General features: G+C 60.1%; 1 protein-coding gene across 1 annotated transcript in view; it reads right to left on the reverse strand.

The window, feature by feature from the left end:
- The window catches only part of LOC125738577 (protein eyes shut homolog), a 32,153-nt gene extending 14,919 nt beyond the window's left edge, over positions 1-17,234 (reverse strand). Inside the window, exons 1-4 of the mRNA XM_049007723.1 lie at positions 17,221-17,234; positions 16,586-16,736; positions 12,270-12,382; positions 193-356 (exon numbers count right to left, since the gene is read on the reverse strand). Of these exons, the coding sequence (XP_048863680.1) occupies positions 193-356; positions 12,270-12,382; positions 16,586-16,736; positions 17,221-17,234 (442 nt within the window). The remainder of the gene's footprint in view (positions 1-192; positions 357-12,269; positions 12,383-16,585; positions 16,737-17,220) is intronic.
- Positions 17,235-19,805: the final 2,571 nt, after the last annotated feature.

Below are 19,805 nucleotides of genomic sequence, written 5' to 3' on the forward strand. Positions count from 1 at the left end.
AAGGAGGAATGTCTTGCAGGGAGCTGGGAAGGAGCAAAAATATGGAGCGTCGGGGGGTCCCGAGGAGCGGGCTGGGAGACACGGCCCTAGAGTGCACTCACAGAGGGAGGCGCTTAATGGACCCGAGGAAAAGCCCTCTTTGTCAAATTCATCTTCGTTGTCCTGTGCATTCTGTGCTCTCAGGGTACGTACCTTGCTCGCAAAGACGACCGCTGAAATACAGGGGGCAGTCACAGGCGAAGGACGCTGCCCCTCCAGGCCGCAGCTGCAGTGCCCTGCAGGTAGCACCATTGAGGCAGGGAGCGCCATCGCAGGCCACCGTTGTTGGGGTAGGTGAGGCGGGGCGTGGCATGTTCCTAAACAGGGAAGCGCAGGGGGGGTCAGAGTCGACTGAATGGAGCTGCAGAATTAAGAAACTCCTGGTCAGCCGCCTGTGAGCAGAATTAGCATCATGCAGACGTAAAACAGACATGGAGGTCAGGGAAACATCAGCAACACGTGAGGGGACGTCTGCCGGGGAACTCCCAGAGTCTCTCTCCACCAAGCACAAAACTTGTCAGGAGAGATTAGAATTTGACCCCGGTGGAGGGTCGGATTACCTCGCGCTTGTCAATCACCGCGCGCTATAAGAAAAGGGGGTTAAACTGCTCAGAGTGTCCCCTTTGCCTTGGGTTCGAAGTACTGCTGCTGGCAACCGGTAAACAGGATTATCGGGGACTGACTGACCCTGCTTCCTCAAATGTCGTCGCTTTGGGTAAAATCGTCCGATAAATAAATAAAACGTAAATTCTGCAGCCCTCCCCACAGTGATACCCCAGAATGCAGTCAAGGTTTGTCTGTCCTCAAAATGCAATTATCAAATAACAAAAGTCGACTTCTGAAAAGACATAAAACTTCATCATATATGTTTCAGAATGTAACCATAACATTGTCCTCTGAATAACCTGCTGCGCCTCTGGGTTAAAAGAACATTATAGCATGAATAATAATGGCACCGGTTTTGGCACCAAATGGAGCCTTAGAGCCCACCCCCCATCCAGGTGAGCCCCCCCATAAAATAAAGCCGCTTTTAGCTGAATTCACAGCCTGCAGCATGTCTTCAATGCGAGAAATGCAACAAATGACTCCCCAAGCAGAAGGGACACTTTTCATTTCCCCCACTGATATTTTTGCCAGGTTTATGTCTCAGGATAATAAGAAAGGACAGAACCAGAAGACGAAGCGTCGTCTATCTTCCTAAAAGATAGCAAACAATTTGTTAGGTCCATTAGGCCCAGGGCGACTGAGCAGAGCGTCGCGTTTCCGGAATAAACTGTGGACAGACTCTCTGTCCCCAGCCCTGTGACGGAGCACAAACCGGGCCTCTTCAGGAGCGCTTGTCTTTATTCCCTTCATAACCAGGTATTATAAATCAGTATGAGTACATAGGGTGAGGAGGGGGGACAGTGGGTGGGGGGCAGGGTGAGGAGGGGGGGACAGTGGGTGGGGGGGCAGGGTGAGGAGGGGGGACAGTGGGTGGGGGGGCAGGGTGAGGAGGGTGGGGACAGCGGGTGGGGGGGCAGGGTGAGGAGGGGGGACAGTGGGTGGGGGGCAGGGTGAGGAGGGGGGACAGTGGGTGGGGGGCAGGGTGAGGAGGGGGGGACAGCGGGTGGGGGGGCAGGGTGAGGAGGGGGGACAGTGGGTGGGGGGCAGGGTGAGGAGGGGGGACAGTGGGTGGGGGGCAGGGTGAGGAGGGGGGGACAGTGGGTGGGGGGCAGGGTGAGGAGGGGGGGACAGTGGGTGGGGGGCAGGGTGAGGAGGGGGGGACAGTGGGTGGGGGGCAGGGTGAGGAGGGGGGGACAGTGGGTGGGGGGGTAGGGTGAGGAGGGGGGGGACAGTGGGTGGGGGGCAGGGTGAGGAGGGGGGACAGTGGGTGGGGGGCAGGGTGAGGAGGGGGGACAGTGGGTGGGGGGCAGGGTGAGGAGGGGGGACAGTGGGTGGGGGGGCAGGGTGAGGAGGGGGGGACAGTGGGTGGGGGGCAGGGTGAGGAGGGGGGACAGTGGGTGGGGGGCAGGGTGAGGAGGGGGGGGACAGTGGGTGGGGGGCAGGGTGAGGAGGGGGGACAGTGGGTGGGGGGCAGGGTGAGGAGGGGGGGGACAGTGGGTGGGGGGCAGGGTGAGGAGGGGGGACAGTGGGTGGGGGGCAGGGTGAGGAGGGGGGGACAGTGGGTGGGGGTAGGGTGAGGAGGGGGGGACAGTGGGTGGGGGGGCAGGGTGAGGAGGGGGGGACAGTGGGTGGGGGGCAGGGTGAGGAGGGGGGGACAGTGGGTGGGGGGCAGGGTGAGGAGGGTGGGGACAGTGGGTGGGGGGCAGGGTGAGGAGGGGGGGACAGTGGGTGGGGGGCAGGGTGAGGAGGGGGGGACAGTGGATGGGGGGCAGGGTGAGGAGGGGGGACAGTGGGTGGGGGGGTAGGGTGAGGAGGGGGGGGACAGCGGGTGGGGGGGTAGGGTGAGGAGGGGGGGACAGTGGGTGGGGGGCAGGGTGAGGAGGGGGGGACAGTGGGTGGGGGGCAGGGTGAGGAGGGGGGACAGTGGGTGGGGGGCAGGGTGAGGAGGGGGGGACAGTGGGTGGGGGGTAGGGTGAGGAGGGGGGGACAGTGGGTGGGGGGCAGGGTGAGGAGGGGGGACAGTGGGTGGGGGGCAGGGTGAGGAGGGGGGGACAGTGGGTGGGGGGGGCAGGGTGAGGAGGGGGGGGACAGTGGGTGGGGGGCAGGGTGAGGAGGGGGGACAGCGGATGGGGGGCAGGGTGAGGAGGGGGGGGACAGTGGGTGGGGGGCAGGGTGAGGAGGGGGGGACAGTGGGTGGGGGGCAGGGTGAGGAGGGGGGACAGCGGATGGGGGGTAGGGTGAGGAGGGGGGACAGTGGGTGGGGGGCAGGGTGAGGAGGGGGGACAGCGGATGGGGGGCAGGGTGAGGAGGGGGGACAGCGGATGGGGGGCAGGGTGAGGAGGGGGGGACAGTGGGTGGGGGGCAGGGTGAGGAGGGGGGGACAGTGGGTGGGGGGCAGGGTGAGGAGGGGGGACAGCGGATGGGGGGCAGGGTGAGGAGGGGGGACAGTGGGTGGGGGGCAGGGTGAGGAGGGGGGGGACAGTGGGTGGGGGGCAGGGTGAGGAGGGGGGGACAGCGGATGGGGGGCAGGGTGAGGAGGGGGGGACAGTGGGTGGGGGGCAGGGTGAGGAGGGGGGGACAGTGGGTGGGGGGCAGGGTGAGGAGGGGGGGACAGTGGGTGGGGGGCAGGGTGAGGAGGGGGGACAGCGGATGGGGGGCAGGGTGAGGAGGGGGGACAGTGGGTGGGGGGCAGGGTGAGGAGGGGGGGGACAGTGGGTGGGGGGCAGGGTGAGGAGGGGGGACAGTGGGTGGGGGGCAGGGTGAGGAGGGGGGGACAGCGGGTGGGGGGCAGGGTGAGGAGGGGGGACAGTGGGTGGGGGGCAGGGGTGAGGAGGGGGGACAGTGGGTGGGGGGGCAGGGTGAGGAGGGGGGGACAGCGGGTGGGGGGGCAGGGTGAGGAGGGGGGGACAGCGGGTGGGGGGCAGGGTGAGGAGGGGGGACAGTGGGTGGGGGGGCAGGGTGAGGAGGGGGGGGACAGTGGGTGGGGGGCAGGGTGAGGAGGGGGGGACAGTGGGTGGGGGGGCAGGGTGAGGAGGGGGGGACAGTGGGTGGGGGGCAGGGTGAGGAGGGGGGGACAGTGGATGGGGGGCAGGGGTGAGGGAGGGGGGACAGTGGGTGGGGGGTAGGGTGAGGAGGGGGGGACAGTGGGTGGGGGGCAGGGTGAGGAGGGGGGACAGCGGGTGGGGGGTAGGGTGAGGAGGGGGGGGACAGTGGGTGGGGGGTAGGGTGAGGAGGGGGGGACAGTGGGTGGGGGGCAGGGTGAGGAGGGGGGGACAGTGGGTGGGGGGCAGGGTGAGGAGGGGGGGACAGTGGGTGGGGGGCAGGGTGAGGAGGGGGGACAGTGGGTGGGGGGCAGGGTGAGGAGGGGGGGACAGTGGGTGGGGGGCAGGGGTGAGGAGGGGGGGACAGTGGGTGGGGGGGCAGGGTGAGGAGGGGGGGGACAGTGGGTGGGGGGCAGGGTGAGGAGGTGGGGACAGCGGATGGGGGGCAGGGTGAGGAGGGGGGGGACAGTGGGTGGGGGGCAGGGTGAGGAGGGGGGACAGCGGATGGGGGGTAGGGTGAGGAGGGGGGACAGTGGGTGGGGGGCAGGGTGAGGAGGGGGGACAGCGGATGGGGGGCAGGGTGAGGAGGGGGGACAGCGGATGGGGGGCAGGGTGAGGAGGGGGGGACAGTGGGTGGGGGGCAGGGTGAGGAGGGGGGACAGCGGATGGGGGGCAGGGTGAGGAGGGGGGACAGTGGGTGGGGGGCAGGGTGAGGAGGGGGGGACAGTGGGTGGGGGGCAGGGTGAGGAGGGGGGGACAGTGGGTGGGGGGCAGGGTGAGGAGGGGGGACAGCGGATGGGGGGGCAGGGTGAGGAGGGGGGACAGTGGGTGGGGGGCAGGGTGAGGAGGGGGGGGACAGTGGGTGGGGGGGCAGGGTGAGGAGGGGGGGACAGTGGGTGGGGGGGGCAGGGGTGAGGAGGGGGGGACAGTGGGTGGGGGGCAGGGTGAGGAGGGGGGACAGCGGATGGGGGGCAGGGTGAGGAGGGGGGGACAGTGGGTGGGGGGCAGGGTGAGGAGGGGGGACAGCGGGATGGGGGCAGGGTGAGGAGGGGGAACAGTGGGTGGGGGGCAGGGTGAGGAGGGGGGGACAGCGGATGGGGGGCAGGGTGAGGAGGGGGGGACAGTGGGTGGGGGGCAGGGGTGAGGAGGGGGGACAGTGGGTGGGGGGCAGGGTGAGGAGGGGGGGACAGTGGGTGGGGGGCAGGGTGAGGAGGGGGGGACAGTGGGTGGGGGCAGGGTGAGGAGGGGGGACAGCGGATGGGGGGCAGGGTGAGGAGGGGGGACAGTGGGTGGGGGGCAGGGTGAGGAGGGGGGACAGTGGGTGGGGGGCAGGGTGAGGAGGGGGGACAGCGGATGGGGGGCAGGGTGAGGAGGGTGGGGACAGCGGGTGGGGGGGCAGGGTGAGGAGGGGGGGACAGCGGGTGGGGGGCAGGGGTGAGGAGGGGGGGACAGCGGGTGGGGGGCAGGGTGAGGAGGGGGGGACAGCGGGTGGGGGGCAGGGTGAGGAGGGGGGGACAGCGGATGGGGGGCAGGGTGAGGAGGGGGGGACAGCGGGTGGGGGGCAGGGTGAGGAGGGGGGGACAGCGGATGGGGGGCAGGGTGAGGAGGGGGGGACAGTGGGTGGGGGGCAGGGTGAGGAGGGGGGACAGCGGGTGGGGGGCAGGGTGAGGAGGGGGGGGACAGCGGATGGGGGGCAGGGTGAGGAGGGGGGGACAGTGGGTGGGGGGCAGGGTGAGGAGGGGGGACAGTGGGTGGGGGGCAGGGTGAGGAGGGGGGACAGCGGATGGGGGGCAGGGTGAGGAGGGGGGACAGTGGGTGGGGGGGCAGGGTGAGGAGGGGGGACAGTGGGTGGGGGGCAGGGTGAGGAGGGGGGGGACAGTGGGTGGGGGGCAGGGTGAGGAGGGGGGGACAGCGGGTGGGGGGCAGGGTGAGGAGGGGGGGACAGCGGATGGGGGGCAGGGTGAGGAGGGGGGACAGTGGGTGGGGGGTAGGGTGAGGAGGGGGGGGACAGCGGATGGGGGGCAGGGTGAGGAGGGGGGGACAGTGGGTGGGGGGTAGGGTGAGGAGGGGGGGACAGTGGGTGGGGGGGCAGGGTGAGGAGGGGGGGACAGTGGGTGGGGGGCAGGGTGAGGAGGGGGGGACAGCGGATGGGGGGCAGGGTGAGGAGGGGGGGACAGTGGGTGGGGGGTAGGGTGAGGAGGGGGGGGACAGTGGGTGGGGGGGCAGGGTGAGGAGGGGGGGACAGTGGGTGGGGGGCAGGGTGAGGAGGGGGGGACAGCGGATGGGGGGCAGGGTGAGGAGGGGGGACAGTGGGTGGGGGGTAGGGTGAGGAGGGGGGGACAGTGGGTGGGGGGGCAGGGTGAGGAGGGGGGGACAGTGGGTGGGGGGCAGGGTGAGGAGGGGGGACAGCGGATGGGGGGCAGGGTGAGGAGGGGGGACAGTGGGTGGGGGGGCAGGGTGAGGAGGGGGGGACAGTGGGTGGGGGGCAGGGTGAGGAGGGGGGGACAGTGGGTGGGGGGGCAGGGTGAGGAGGGGGGGACAGTGGGTGGGGGGCAGGGTGAGGAGGGGGGGGACAGTGGGTGGGGGGCAGGGTGAGGAGGGGGGGACAGTGGGTGGGGGGCAGGGTGAGGAGGGGGGGACAGTGGGTGGGGGGTAGGGTGAGGAGGGGGGGACAGTGGGTGGGGGGCAGGGTGAGGAGGGGGGGACAGTGGGTGGGGGGCAGGGTGAGGAGGGGGGGGACAGTGGGTGGGGGGCAGGGTGAGGAGGGGGGACAGTGGGTGGGGGGCAGGGTGAGGAGGGGGGACAGTGGGTGGGGGGCAGGGTGAGGAGGGGGGGACAGTGGGTGGGGGGTAGGGTGAGGAGGGGGGGACAGTGGGTGGGGGGCAGGGTGAGGAGGGGGGGACAGTGGGTGGGGGGCAGGGTGAGGAGGGGGGGACAGTGGGTGGGGGGTAGGGTGAGGAGGGGGGGGACAGTGGGTGGGGGGCAGGGTGAGGAGGGGGGGACAGCGGGTGGGGGGCAGGGTGAGGAGGGGGGGACAGCGGGTGGGGGGCAGGGTGAGGAGGGGGGGACAGTGGGTGGGGGGCAGGGTGAGGAGGGGGGGACAGTGGGTGGGGGGCAGGGTGAGGAGGGGGGGACAGTGGGTGGGGGGTAGGGTGAGGAGGGGGGGACAGTGGGTGGGGGGCAGGGTGAGGAGGGGGGACAGCGGGTGGGGGGTAGGGTGAGGAGGGGGGGACAGCGGGTGGGGGGGTAGGGTGAGGAGGGGGGGACAGTGGGTGGGGGGCAGGGTGAGGAGGGGGGACAGTGGGTGGGGGGCAGGGTGAGGAGGGGGGGACAGTGGGTGGGGGGCAGGGTGAGGAGGGGGGACAGTGGGTGGGGGGCAGGGTGAGGAGGGGGGGACAGCGGGTGGGGGGTAGGGTGAGGAGGGGGGGACAGTGGGTGGGGGGCAGGGTGAGGAGGGGGGACAGTGGGTGGGGGGCAGGGTGAGGAGGGGGGGGACAGTGGGTGGGGGGCAGGGTGAGGAGGGGGGACAGTGGGTGGGGGGCAGGGTGAGGAGGGGGGGACAGCGGGTGGGGGGTAGGGTGAGGAGGGGGGGACAGTGGGTGGGGGGCAGGGTGAGGAGGGGGGACAGTGGGTGGGGGGCAGGGTGAGGAGGGGGGGACAGCGGGTGGGGGGTAGGGTGAGGAGGGGGGGACAGGGTGGGTGGGGGGCAGGGTGAGGAGGGGGGACAGTGGGTGGGGGGCAGGGTGAGGAGGGGGGGACAGTGGGTGGGGGGCAGGGTGAGGAGGGGGGGACAGTGGGTGGGGGGCAGGGTGAGGAGGGGGGGACAGTGGGTGGGGGGCAGGGTGAGGAGGGGGGGGACAGTGGGTGGGGGGTAGGGTGAGGAGGGGGGGACAGTGGGTGGGGGGCAGGGTGAGGAGGGGGGGACAGTGGATGGGGGGTAGGGTGAGGAGGGGGGGACAGTGGGTGGGGGGCAGGGTGAGGAGGGGGGGGACAGTGGGTGGGGGGCAGGGTGAGGAGGGGGGGACAGTGGGTGGGGGGCAGGGTGAGGAGGGGGGGACAGTGGGTGGGGGGCAGGGTGAGGAGGGGGGACAGTGGATGGGGGGCAGGGTGAGGAGGGGGGGACAGTGGGTGGGGGGCAGGGTGAGGAGGGGGGGACAGTGGGTGGGGGGCAGGGTGAGGAGGGGGGGACAGTGGGTGGGGGGCAGGGTGAGGAGGGGGGGGACAGTGGGTGGGGGGCAGGGGTGAGGAGGGGGGGACAGTGGATGGGGGGCAGGGTGAGGAGGGGGGGGACAGTGGGTGGGGGGTAGGGTGAGGAGGGGGGGACAGTGGGTGGGGGGCAGGGTGAGGAGGGGGGGACAGTGGGTGGGGGGCAGGGTGAGGAGGGGGGACAGTGGATGGGGGGCAGGGTGAGGAGGGGGGACAGTGGGTGGGGGGTAGGGTGAGGAGGGGGGACAGTGGGTGGGGGGCAGGGTGAGGAGGGGGGACAGTGGGTGGGGGGCAGGGTGAGGAGGGGGGGGACAGTGGGTGGGGGGTAGGGTGAGGAGGGGGGACAGTGGATGGGGGGCAGGGTGAGGAGGGGGGACAGTGGGTGGGGGGCAGGGTGAGGAGGGGGGACAGTGGGTGGGGGGCAGGGTGAGGAGGGGGGACAGTGGGTGGGGGGCAGGGTGAGGAGGGGGGGGACAGTGGGTGGGGGGTAGGGTGAGGAGGGGGGACAGCGGATGGGGGGCAGGGTGAGGAGGGGGGGACAGTGGGTGGGGGGCAGGGTGAGGAGGGGGGACAGTGGGTGGGGGGCAGGGTGAGGAGGGGGGGGACAGTGGGTGGGGGGTAGGGTGAGGAGGGGGGACAGCGGATGGGGGGCAGGGTGAGGAGGGGGGGACAGTGGGTGGGGGGTAGGGTGAGGAGGGGGGGACAGTGGGTGGGGGGCAGGGTGAGGAGGGGGGGACAGTGGGTGGGGGGCAGGGTGAGGAGGGGGGGACAGTGGGTGGGGGGCAGGGTGAGGAGGGGGGACAGTGGATGGGGGGCAGGGTGAGGAGGGGGGGACAGTGGGTGGGGGGCAGGGTGAGGAGGGGGGGACAGTGGGTGGGGGGCAGGGTGAGGAGGGGGGACAGTGGGTGGGGGGCAGGGTGAGGAGGGGGGGACAGTGGGTGGGGGGCAGGGTGAGGAGGGGGGACAGTGGGTGGGGGGTGGGACCCTGACTCCCAACACACCTGTCTGACAACAAGACAGTCTCCCGAAGTCGAGATTCCATCTGGCCTGACTAGTGACTCTATGATTTATCGTCCCTCTTGTGCCCAGGGGACCGAGACATCAGCCACGCAAACGAGCTCCTTCCGTCGTTTCATCATCGCCTCTTTGGGTCCTCTCTTAATTAGTCAACACCACACTGATAAATTAGGAGACAATGCTCTGTACACACCGGCGAGATAAACACCTGGTGAAGGAAATAAACAGCAGCGCCAATTACAGGCAGCTAATGACCAGACTGAAAATCACACAGGGAATAAAGGGTTTATGGACCCCCCCCCCCCGGCCCCCCGGCACCATGCTTACCGTTCAAATCGCCTCCCTGGGCATTGTTGTGTAAATCCGGATGGACATTGCAACATTAAGCGCCCGCAGCCCCTGGCAGCGCGCCGCATGCCATGCGCCTGTGCTGCTGCAACATGCCCCCATCGCTGGGGATTAGAGTGACAGGCTGCCGTCTCGCTCACATTCGGCCAATCAGGATGGAGACGGCGAAACAATGGGCGAGCTGCGCCGGGCACAAATGGAGATTAAACGGCATTCTGGCACCGGGACTCCAGTGAGATGACGTGCCGTAATGGGGGCAGGCGAGAGGCTTTTCCCTGCTCACGGGGGGGCAGTCCCTGGAGCAAGGGCCTTACTCAAGGGGCCCAACAGAGATAACAACCTGCTAACACTGCGATTTGAACCAATGACCTTCTGATTATGGAAGCAGTGTCCGACCCCAGCAGGCCACATACCTCCCTCCTTAGGAAAGAGATGAGAAATTTGACCTACATTTTAACTAAATGTCAACTGAAGGTAAACAACAGAATAAAACAGCAACCTGCCTAAGTATGACAATCTAACCAATCAGAGGCTTGCAATGAGAACATGAATAAAGGTGAACGGACACCACAGTGTCCGGCACACGGGCACCTGTGAGTATCAGTAATGTATGCAATTTATTTTTATATAGTGCCTTTCACAATAGAGTCGCTCCAAGGCACTTGACCGTCTGTCCCAGCATCCGTCTGTCCCAGTTTTCTGTGTCTCCTCCCTATTCGGCCAGCAGGTGTCGCTGGCCATCCTGTCCTCTCTGTTGTCCAAGTCTTTAGTGTGTTTCCCCTGCTCCCCAGATTGGCGCATGGTTCTATGGGCTGAGCATGCGGTTACCCAGACCTACAGTCGTGTGTTTGGATCTGGCCACCTTAGTAGATTGTGTTTCCTTTGTATTCGCTTCTCTACTTCCTGAGTTTTGTGGTTTGTGTTTTGCTTTTGCCTGATGCTTGTGTTTGTGAATATTATGTGTCTTTGGTATATTATTCTGTTTCTTAGTTTCCCTGTTGGTCTCTTAGGTCCTTCATTTAATTATTAGTTTCACCTCTTACCTGATTTGTTGTGCCAGTCCTTGATAATAGTAGTAGTAATAATAATAATAATAATAATAATAATGCATTTTATTTCTATAGCGCTTTTACATAAACTCAAAGACGCTTGCAGAGAAAGTACACAAAAACAGACAGCACATTATGCATATGGAAGGTTTAATACCTTAGTAAAAAGAAAGGTTTTTAGCTTGGTTTTAAAATCTGAAACAGAGGTCGATAATCGGATGGCAGTAGGGAACGAGTTCCAATGTTGGATGTTCTACCTGATGCCTCGTTGTCCTGCACCCTACCTGACTGGTTAACTATTTCATGTTTCACTCCCCCTGTTTCGTTACCCAGTTCAGTTTGTGTATTTATGTTCCTGCCTTAGATCAGTTCCTGAGCTGATCAATATGTCAGAATGCTTGCTGTTGGCAGAATGTCATACCCCGTGCTGCAGTATGAGTTTGTGCTGTGTTCCTGAACCTTATTTCCTTGTCATTCCTTTTAGTTAGTCGTTGTTTCCCCATTTTTCTTTTTGACCCCTCGTCGTCTTTTCCTTTGTAGTTTTACTCAGTGTTTTAGTTTCTGTGATAAACGCCCCTGTGTCTCAGAGCCGCCAGTGGATCGTATCCTTCTTTTTCTGCCTGCACTGTGCCTCACTCCCGTAACACTTTACAATCCATTATTCCAGTCGTAGTGCAGGAGCGTCGCGCTGCAGGAGCGTCGCAGTGTGAGTGGCCACTAAGGCCCGGCGATCCGGCTCCTGCCTCAGCCCGCCTTTGTCCTCACGACGAGAGCAGCGCTGGTGTGACAAGATCGCAGTGACACCTTTAATTAGCAACGGCTGCCTCTCAAACACAGAAAGGCTTTTTCTAAATGAGACAAAATTTCCAGTATGCTGCCTTTGTCACAAAAAGCAGCAATAATGAGAATTACAAACAAACTCATTTCTGCCAAAGGGTCTGTGGCTCTTGATGAACAGCCGTGTCTCAGCAAACCCGCCCCCATCTCCTTCAGCCAACTTCTTTGCACCCACTGCTGCCTCATTCAGGCTGCTGCCTCATTCAGGCTGCTGCCTCATTCAGGCTGCTGCCTCGCCTCCCCTGTCACCATACCCCTGCAGTTGCCTCCATTAGGCCTTTACCTGTCCCCCCGCCCCCCAAAGGGCTCCTGCCCCCCCACCTTTCCCATCTACCAGTGCCGTCCAGCTGATATGTCAGCCTCGACATTTCGCTAGTTCCCTCCCTGCTTTCCGAAGGCAACCGTTTGGGATTTTAATCACATCATTGTTTGCAGATGTCACCTCGCTCCCTCTGTTATCACCAATGCGGAGAGCGAGGGACCTGCAGGGGGCAGAGAGCGAGGGACCTGCAGGGGGCAGACGGGAGCCCTTTCTGCCTAACAGGCAAACACACAAACCCTGTAATCTGAATATTCAGAGACTTGTCAATAACTGATGTGTCAACTCCAAACCGGCCACTGAGACTTCCCCAAGCTGAGGTACCGCCGTCCATCAGCCAGGAGCTGGCAAGGAGAAGACCTGCTCGTGATGGAGAGAAGATGCAACATCACAGAGTGGGGCACCTTCGCTCCGGGGCTGCGAGTTGTGCATTCCTCCGCTGCATTTCTATATGAACCACATGCGATCCTGTCTATCCAAACACTAAAGCACAAGGACATGGATTATGCAGAGCCGAGTGTGTCTCCTTTCAGTGTGAACTGCTTCTCATAACAAAGGCAGGCTTCCAGCAGTACAGGGTGGAGGGAGATCTATACACCCCCGCAAAGTGCTTCCTAATCCTCGGAGTTCCACTAGAATAATTTCCATTACTGAGTTGTGACACCTGTCCTGATGTGTGACACCACAGATATCATAAGGTCAGATTTCGTGCACGTCGTGTGGCTGACAACAGGAGGGGCGTACACATGTGTGTGAAGCGTGTGCGACTCCTCTGATTGGAGCTCGGTGCTGACAAACTACCTTTACCTGCATCTCTCCACGCTGCCTCTGCCAATGGCTCGTAACAGCAAGAATGCGCTCGGCTGAATAAGCTCTGTGATCTCGATGCAGCCCGTGTAGTTGGTTATCGGTTCGGCACCCTGGGGGGAAAGAAAGCAGGATCATTCCCCAGCTATTAAGAACAACATTGCATGGAAACACCACTAAACAGTGCCTGGACAGCAGCGTGGCGGTTTGGGGCCGCATCAGGATTAGCATGTGGGGCCAGTCTTCAGAGAGGAAGTACAGTAGCAGTGTACCCCTGCTCCTCCCACGCTGGCTCCTCCCACACCAACTCCTCCCATACCAGCTCCTCCCACGCTGGCTCCTCCCACACTGGCTCCTCCCATGCTGGCTCCTCCCATGCCAGCTCCTCCCACGCCTGCTCCTCCCACACTGGCTCCTCCCACACCTGCTCCTCCCATGCTGGCTCTGCCCATGCCGGCTCCTCCCACACCAACTCCTCCCATGCCAGCTCCTCCCACACCTGCTCCTCCCACACCGGCTCCTCCCATGCGAGCTCCTCCCACGCTGGCTCCGCCCATGCCGGCTCCTCCCACGCTGGCTCCTCCCGCACCTGCTCCTCCCACACCGGCTCCTCCCATGCGAGCTCCTCCCACGCTGGCTCCGCCCATGCCAGCTCCTCCCATGCCAGCTCCTCCCACACTGGCTCCTCCCACACCGGCTCCTCTCATGCTGGCTCCTCCCACGCCAGCTCCTCCCACACCGGCTCCTCCCATGCTGGCTCCTCCCACACTTGCTCCTCCCATGCTGGCTCTGCCCATGCCAGCTCCTCCCACGCTGGCTCCTCCCACACCAGCTTCTCCAACCCAGGCTCCTCCCACGGCAGCTCTTCCCACGCCAGCTCTCCAACCTCCATTACACCACGTACGGCCTCTTCTGACCAGCAATCGTACATGCAGCGACTTTGACAGTCACATGCTGATGATTATCAACACGAAAGGTTCTCCAGGAGAACCACACGGAGATGAAGAGAAACGAATCAGAGGAATGCGGCATTGCCATGGGCTGGCGTTCAGTCTCTACCCGTCCAGAGGCTCTAATTGTGTGCTTTTCATCCAGTCTTCCTGCTAACAGTGCCTTGAGCTCCAGGAAGCCACAAAACCACTTTTAATTACATTATTTATTTAGCAGATGCTTGGGGTCAGAGAGTATTCCAGGAACAAGTGGGATTAAGGGCTTTGCCGAAGGCTTCTGCGGTGATACGATGACTCTGCTGGATACAGGATTTGAACCTATGACCTTCCAAACACAGATCCCTAAGCTGCTGAGCTACATGCTGTATTACAGTACTTCCAGAACATACTGCATCTCTAACACTAGATTTCAATGTGAACCGTTTCTTGTTTTCTATTGGCTTGATTTACCTCTGTGGTCCAGTGATTTACTTCACTTCAGTGTTCAGACCAGAGGGCACTGGTTCCACCCCCATTAACACACCTGCTCACCCCGCCCCCTTTCCACATGGCCAATCGGCCACAGCATTGTGGGAGGGCTGAGTGTTCATTGGAAGAACTGCCCGCTGGCAGTGACTCAGTGGGGCCGGATGGACCCTATAAGCCGTCTGGTGAGTGGCCTGAGCCAAACTCTTCAGATTCCCTGCCAATCCGCCCTCCAATTGTGTCTACAGCCAGTGGCTCCCAGCCTCACTGGGCAGGCGAAGGCATCCCTGATCTCAACTTTGATCTGGGCTTAGCTTTCAATCTGTGCCCAGGGAAGGCGCCGCATACAAGCTGTGCTGCCCACAATCACATTTCCCCACAGAAAGGGCTTTTACATGTTTTATTAACCTGGGCCGTACAGCATATTGGCAGATTAAAGCATTATGGCCTGTCACCCAGCCGGGCTGCATTTCCCCCTGCCTACGCCCAGCTCATGACACTGCACACTGCACACTGCATAGCGACAAGCGTCTGCAAAGGCAAGTCGACAGTTGCAGGAGACACCAGACTGCAGGAGTGAGGTGAGGAGAAGTGTGGCAAGGAGGAGTGAGGCAAGGAGAGAGAAGGAGTGAGGAGGGAAGGAGTGAGAAGAAAAGTGAGGAGAGGAGGAGTGAGGAGGAGAGGAGTGTGGCAAGGAGGATTGAGTTGAGGAAGAATGGGGAGGGGGGAATACAGTGGGGCCCCCCCTCTGGCCCCCAGTGCACATCGACCACGCACTAATTATTAATTAATAAAGCGTTACACACGCAGAGTGGTCTGGCATTTGCTCAAAGGTTACAGATGCAGCAGCTACAAGCTCCCTCCTTGTCATCCCATACAGCATGTGCCACGCGGTTGGCATGGTAATCACACGGGCGCCCCCCCCCGGCACCTCTGCGGGGACAGGGGGGTCTGCAGGCAGACAACATGAGCACGTTCAGGCTGTCTAATCAAACACCTCATGCTTTGATTCATTAACACGGCAGCAGCCACAAGAATACCGAGACGTTTCTGCTGGTCTTTGTCATTCAAAAACTTTGCCTGTTTTTGTTTTTTTTTATGTTTAGCAGACCCCCGTACCCACAATCCCATGCTGTTCTGTTCATCACTGCCGTGTGATTATACACGTAATTACAAACACGCTCTGATATGTATCGTTACAAATATACCAGGCATAATTGCAGAATAGCCTGTAAGCCTTCAGGATATTAGCAGCGTATGGTTGCTTTGTGATAATTCTGCTCCAAGATCAAAGGATGAATTAAACCGTGAACAAACAGTTGAATTGGAGGGTCTGTCAGACAATCTATAAGGTTAACCATCCAAAAGAAGCAGAATCCTTCAGAGGGGGCCTTGGGCACGCTTCTCTGATGTGCGATTTTGCGAATGAATTGATAATTTTAAGAGGTGTGGGTAAATGCTTGGCTCAGGAAGCTGACCATGTGTGAGGAACAGGTTCATTATTAAAGTAGAAAGGACCCCCACATGGAGTCGGGGGGGGATTTAACAGGCCTATCGCTCAGAGATCTAATAAAGGGTTCGATAAAAAGGGATTACTCCCCCTCGGTCAGATGGCCGTTCCAGCGAAAAAGCCACAGCGGCTGCAAGCTTGCCTGCCCCCCCACATGTCACACTCCGTCCGAGGCCTGCCATTCCTAGCAAGTCCACCTCCTTTTCCGTCTCGGAGGTTGTACAAAACAAAGGCCCACATGATGAATGAACAAGGCTGTATGCTTTCTACCAGAGGTACAGAAAACCGATACGTTCATCCACCTCAGACGGTGAATGACGGACGTTTAGAGCAATACCTGCTTAATACGACAAGGCACACATTCAATTACTGATACAGACAGCTTATTTTTTTTAAAACATCCCATAATATGTGTTTTAAAGCCCATAAATTTCTGTTGCTTTTTTCCTCTCCGTTGAAAAGGTCTCGATTTCAATCCAGCTCTTATGTGCAGAAAATCCGATTTTTCAGTCGCACTTGCACTGGTCAACACTTGAAATGGAAAGAGAAACACAAGCAGCTATTGACTTTTTCTTAAAACGTATTAATTTGGAGAATTCTCAGGAGCAGCCATGCCGCAGATGCTGCTGGTGTGTAAAATTCTACTTGGCCCAAAGCGCCGGTCAGCAATCGAGGGTCGTTACCTCCTGGAATTAAGCGAGTGCCTACGGCCCATCTTTCTGTAATTGGCCTGCAGAAAGTGGATAAGTTGTAAGACATTTAAGGTGTTTCGCGGCTTGTGTACAACACCTCCGTGTGCTGTGCTGGAAATGGCCATGAAATATCATTATGAGACCCTTCTGCACAGATCTGTTCTGTGTTCAGGCTGCACTGATGTTTTATAGTTCATGCATCCTGATCTTTTTACAGTTCTCTCTTTAATTTCCTCTGCTGACCCCGGGGCTCAGAAAGACGTCGCCCCCCAGTGGCCTTCAGGTGAACTACAGACACATCACTACATAAAGGCTGCATGACGATATTAAATTTCACTATCAAAGCACGCTGACGTGTGTAATACTCAGCCAAATTCATACTGCGCGTGCTTCATAGGATCTCCATGTGCTGGGGGGGCCCACATTCCCGTCACACTCTGCGGGACACTTTCTCCGGGAACGCATCTATTCACAAGGCTTCCTTTCATTCTAGGCCGTTCTGTCAGCGTCCCCCTAGTGCATCATGGGATACTGCCCATCTGGTATCGCAGCCTTTCGGCTGCTGGGAATCTCTGCTTCTTTGTGGAGATGACGGTGGCACGGTCTGGCAGTGCGACAGGTAACCCATTTCATTACTGCTGGGGTACTGCACACCCCCGACGAGCAATGGGTGGCAGCATTGGTGGGCGGCTACTGTACCGGGGCGAGGGTGCGGCCGAATGGGATGCCCCCCACGAAGAGATGAGCGGATCTGCGCACCAGAGGCCCCGACCGGGAGCTGCTGGGCTGAATCCAGGCTGCGTGGTGGCCGGACACCGCCATCTCCACCTCACATGGGGACAGCTGCTGTCTGTGGGTGACAGCACAGAAACGTCAGGAATCAGTCCGCCTCAGGGTGACGCGTCACGCTCATGTGAATACACACAGCACGCTCATGCTGACTGAGCGACATGTTTACTTCAGTTCAGTCACGTGCTCAGTCTCTTTCCCTGGGCGTGGGCTTCAAATGCTTGGTTGTTTTAGAAGAACTGCCTGCTTCCGCAGTTAATTTGACCGATATTCTCTCCTGTAGGGTGTATCTGCTTCTGCCATTTGGCTATGCCCCTCGCTAAGTGGTTATGAATGCGGCAGATGAACTTCATCGATACGAGCAGTGAGCTTCCGGACATTTCCGTCACCTGCTTAATTTAATGATATCTCCCTTGGCAGAGCGGTGCACAGCCCCTTTAAACCCCCCCCAGCCCTCCTTAATGCCCGCTTTGTCTTGTTATGGTAGTCAAACCAAAAACAGGTTGTGCTCAGTGCGTATTAATGAAGGCTGTTTCCATGGATACCGGAGATATTCCATTTAGAGGATGACCTAAGCACTGGGCGTGATGTGCCTCCGACATGGGGGGGCAAAGCCCCGTTTGTACGGGACTGATGACGGATTCAGGGTCACATGATAGATTATTCCGTTCCCTATGTTTTGTCCTCTCCTAAGGCTCCCAAGATTACTTTGCTGGGATCGATGATTTTATATATATGCAGTCAAGTCAATATACAATTCAGTAGACCGGGGTATTTTTGGCTGTGTAAATTTTCACATATATCACGCAGAGAAACATGTCGCATGGATGAATGCCTGAACTTGGAAGTTTATTAAGCAAGTCCCAGAACAGACTATTCTGCCGCACCTTCACAGAAGGTCCACACACGATGCTGATTTGCTGTAGAAAGCAGGAGCTTTAAGGCAGCTGAGTCTGTCAGCAGGATAAGCATCAGAGCTACAGTCCAGCAAAGGGGCTGGGCTGTACAGCTATCTGACGGCTAAGTGTCTCTAAGCGAAGACTTCCAGTGGCATTTAGCGCTATGCTAACGAGCTGTAGCAAGTGTGCTGTGCAATCACTGCTTTCAGAGGATGGCCGACAGTGACCCTTGACCTTTGCAAGTGCTCTCCAGCTGAGTCCTGAACACGGCGAATCATGCCCCAGCAGTGAGTCACAGCCCAGCTGCGAGTCACAGCCCAACAGTGAGTCACAGCCCAGCAGCGAGTCATGCTCCAACAGGGAGTCATGCCCCAGCAGTGAGTCACGGCCCAACAGTGAGTCACGCCCCAGCAGTGTATCACACACCAGCAGTGAATCATACCCCAATAGTGAGTCTCACCCCAGAGCAGTGAGTCACGCCCCAGCAATAAGTCTCAAAAGCAGCATTTCATGCTCTGTCCCTTTAATTCAGAATGTTCCCTATCTGATTTACACATTAGTGTCCCTCTGGAGTCAATCATTCAACGTGGGAGATGCAACGGATGCATCGCGGTGGGTAGGGAGTAGCGTTTTTGCGCGGGGGGGCATGAGATGGAGAAGCACACCATTTGCATGCTGGGAAGGGCAGGCCACAGTCTGTTAGAGCAGCGGACCGCGAGCTCCAAGCTGATTACAGCAGCGAAATATTACAGCGTCAGATTAAAATGTCACATGTGATCGAAGGCTATTTTTCGTCAAATATATTTGTCATATTTATAATATCGGCCCCATTATTTACAGGCAGCTATACGCATTATATACACTCATAATGATGTTACTCATTTCCATATATTTATTTTAAGTAGCCTGACAGAAAACACCGATCATTTATACCACAGCAAACGTCCTTAATCTGCCTGTAAATCATTGGTCCGAAGACGTGCTGCCCCTCCCACTGCCGGCTTTGTTGCTGTGCCCATGCCGCCTGTAACAGCCTGACCACGCCCCTTCCAGGACACTCAGGTGACTGTCCGCCTCCGTCATGCACGGGACGACCATGCAGGAAAGCCAGAGTCCCGCATTCGTTCTTCCCTGCGACGCATTACCCCTGCGCATTAATCTCTGGAAGTGGCAGCATTTCTTGTCATTTCAGCGCGTCTCCAAACGTGCTGCTGTCGTGCTTTCGGCATGTTTTACCATATATGGAGGGTAAGCAGCACATTTTTAATCCCACCCATGTTTCATACACTGCTCCTGGGGTGCAGCCCAGTCTTGGGAGATATCCCAAGATAATTCTATCCACCCCTCACCAAAACAACATGAGGGGAGATAATTACTTAAGCATGACAGCAAAGCTAACTGCCCACCGCTGGAGGGTGTTCAGCGCCCCTCCAAACACACAAAGACCCCCCCCCCCCCAATCTAGCTTGATCTGTTCAGCCTGGAACCCGTGAGCCGGAACGCTTTCTGGGCTCGGCGCCCAGGGGCGAGAGAGGGACCGCAGGCAGGTGCTCCCCAGGAGGGCGGAGGAGGCGAGGGAGGTGGCAGGGATGGCGACGTGCCAGGCAGAGGCTCTTAATTTAGGAGCGGTCTGGCAGGGAGACCCCTGTCCCCACACATGGCCTGAAGGACTCCTTGTCCCAGCAGAAACCGTCCCAGGCTGGCAGAGCCCGTGAGCTGGACCTGGGCATCAAGCTGCCGCCCCGCGATGGCCTGTCTGCCACCGTCACGTCGACTCATTAAGGGAGAGAAGTCATCACAATCCGAGACATGTGACCCACGAAGCCTCATGTGAAGGATGGACACAGGCAAAGTGAGTGGAAATCAGTCAGGGGTCTTATTATTATTATTATTATTATTATTATTATGAATATTATTATTATGAATATTATTATTATGAATATTATTATTATGAATATTATTATTATGAATATTATTATTTGCACCTCAGCCTGCCAGCTTCAAGATGTCTGTGAAGTTACTTTATAATACTTTATAAAGCTTCTCACTCTCACGTGACAAGCAGTTCTGCACAGAATTCTCCCGGTCACTTTTTGAGCTGGAGGTCTTGCTGTGACACCTCTTAGATAAGGCTGCCATGAGCTCCAGCAGACCCACCTGAGGTGAAGCGTGTACTCTGTCCCAGCGCAGATGCGTACGGTGGAGTTCATCCGCCACGGCCGGACCTCCGC

The sequence above is a fragment of the Brienomyrus brachyistius genome, chromosome 3 (assembly GCF_023856365.1).
Source record: "Brienomyrus brachyistius isolate T26 chromosome 3, BBRACH_0.4, whole genome shotgun sequence".
Classification (NCBI taxonomy): Eukaryota; Metazoa; Chordata; class Actinopteri; order Osteoglossiformes; family Mormyridae; genus Brienomyrus; species Brienomyrus brachyistius.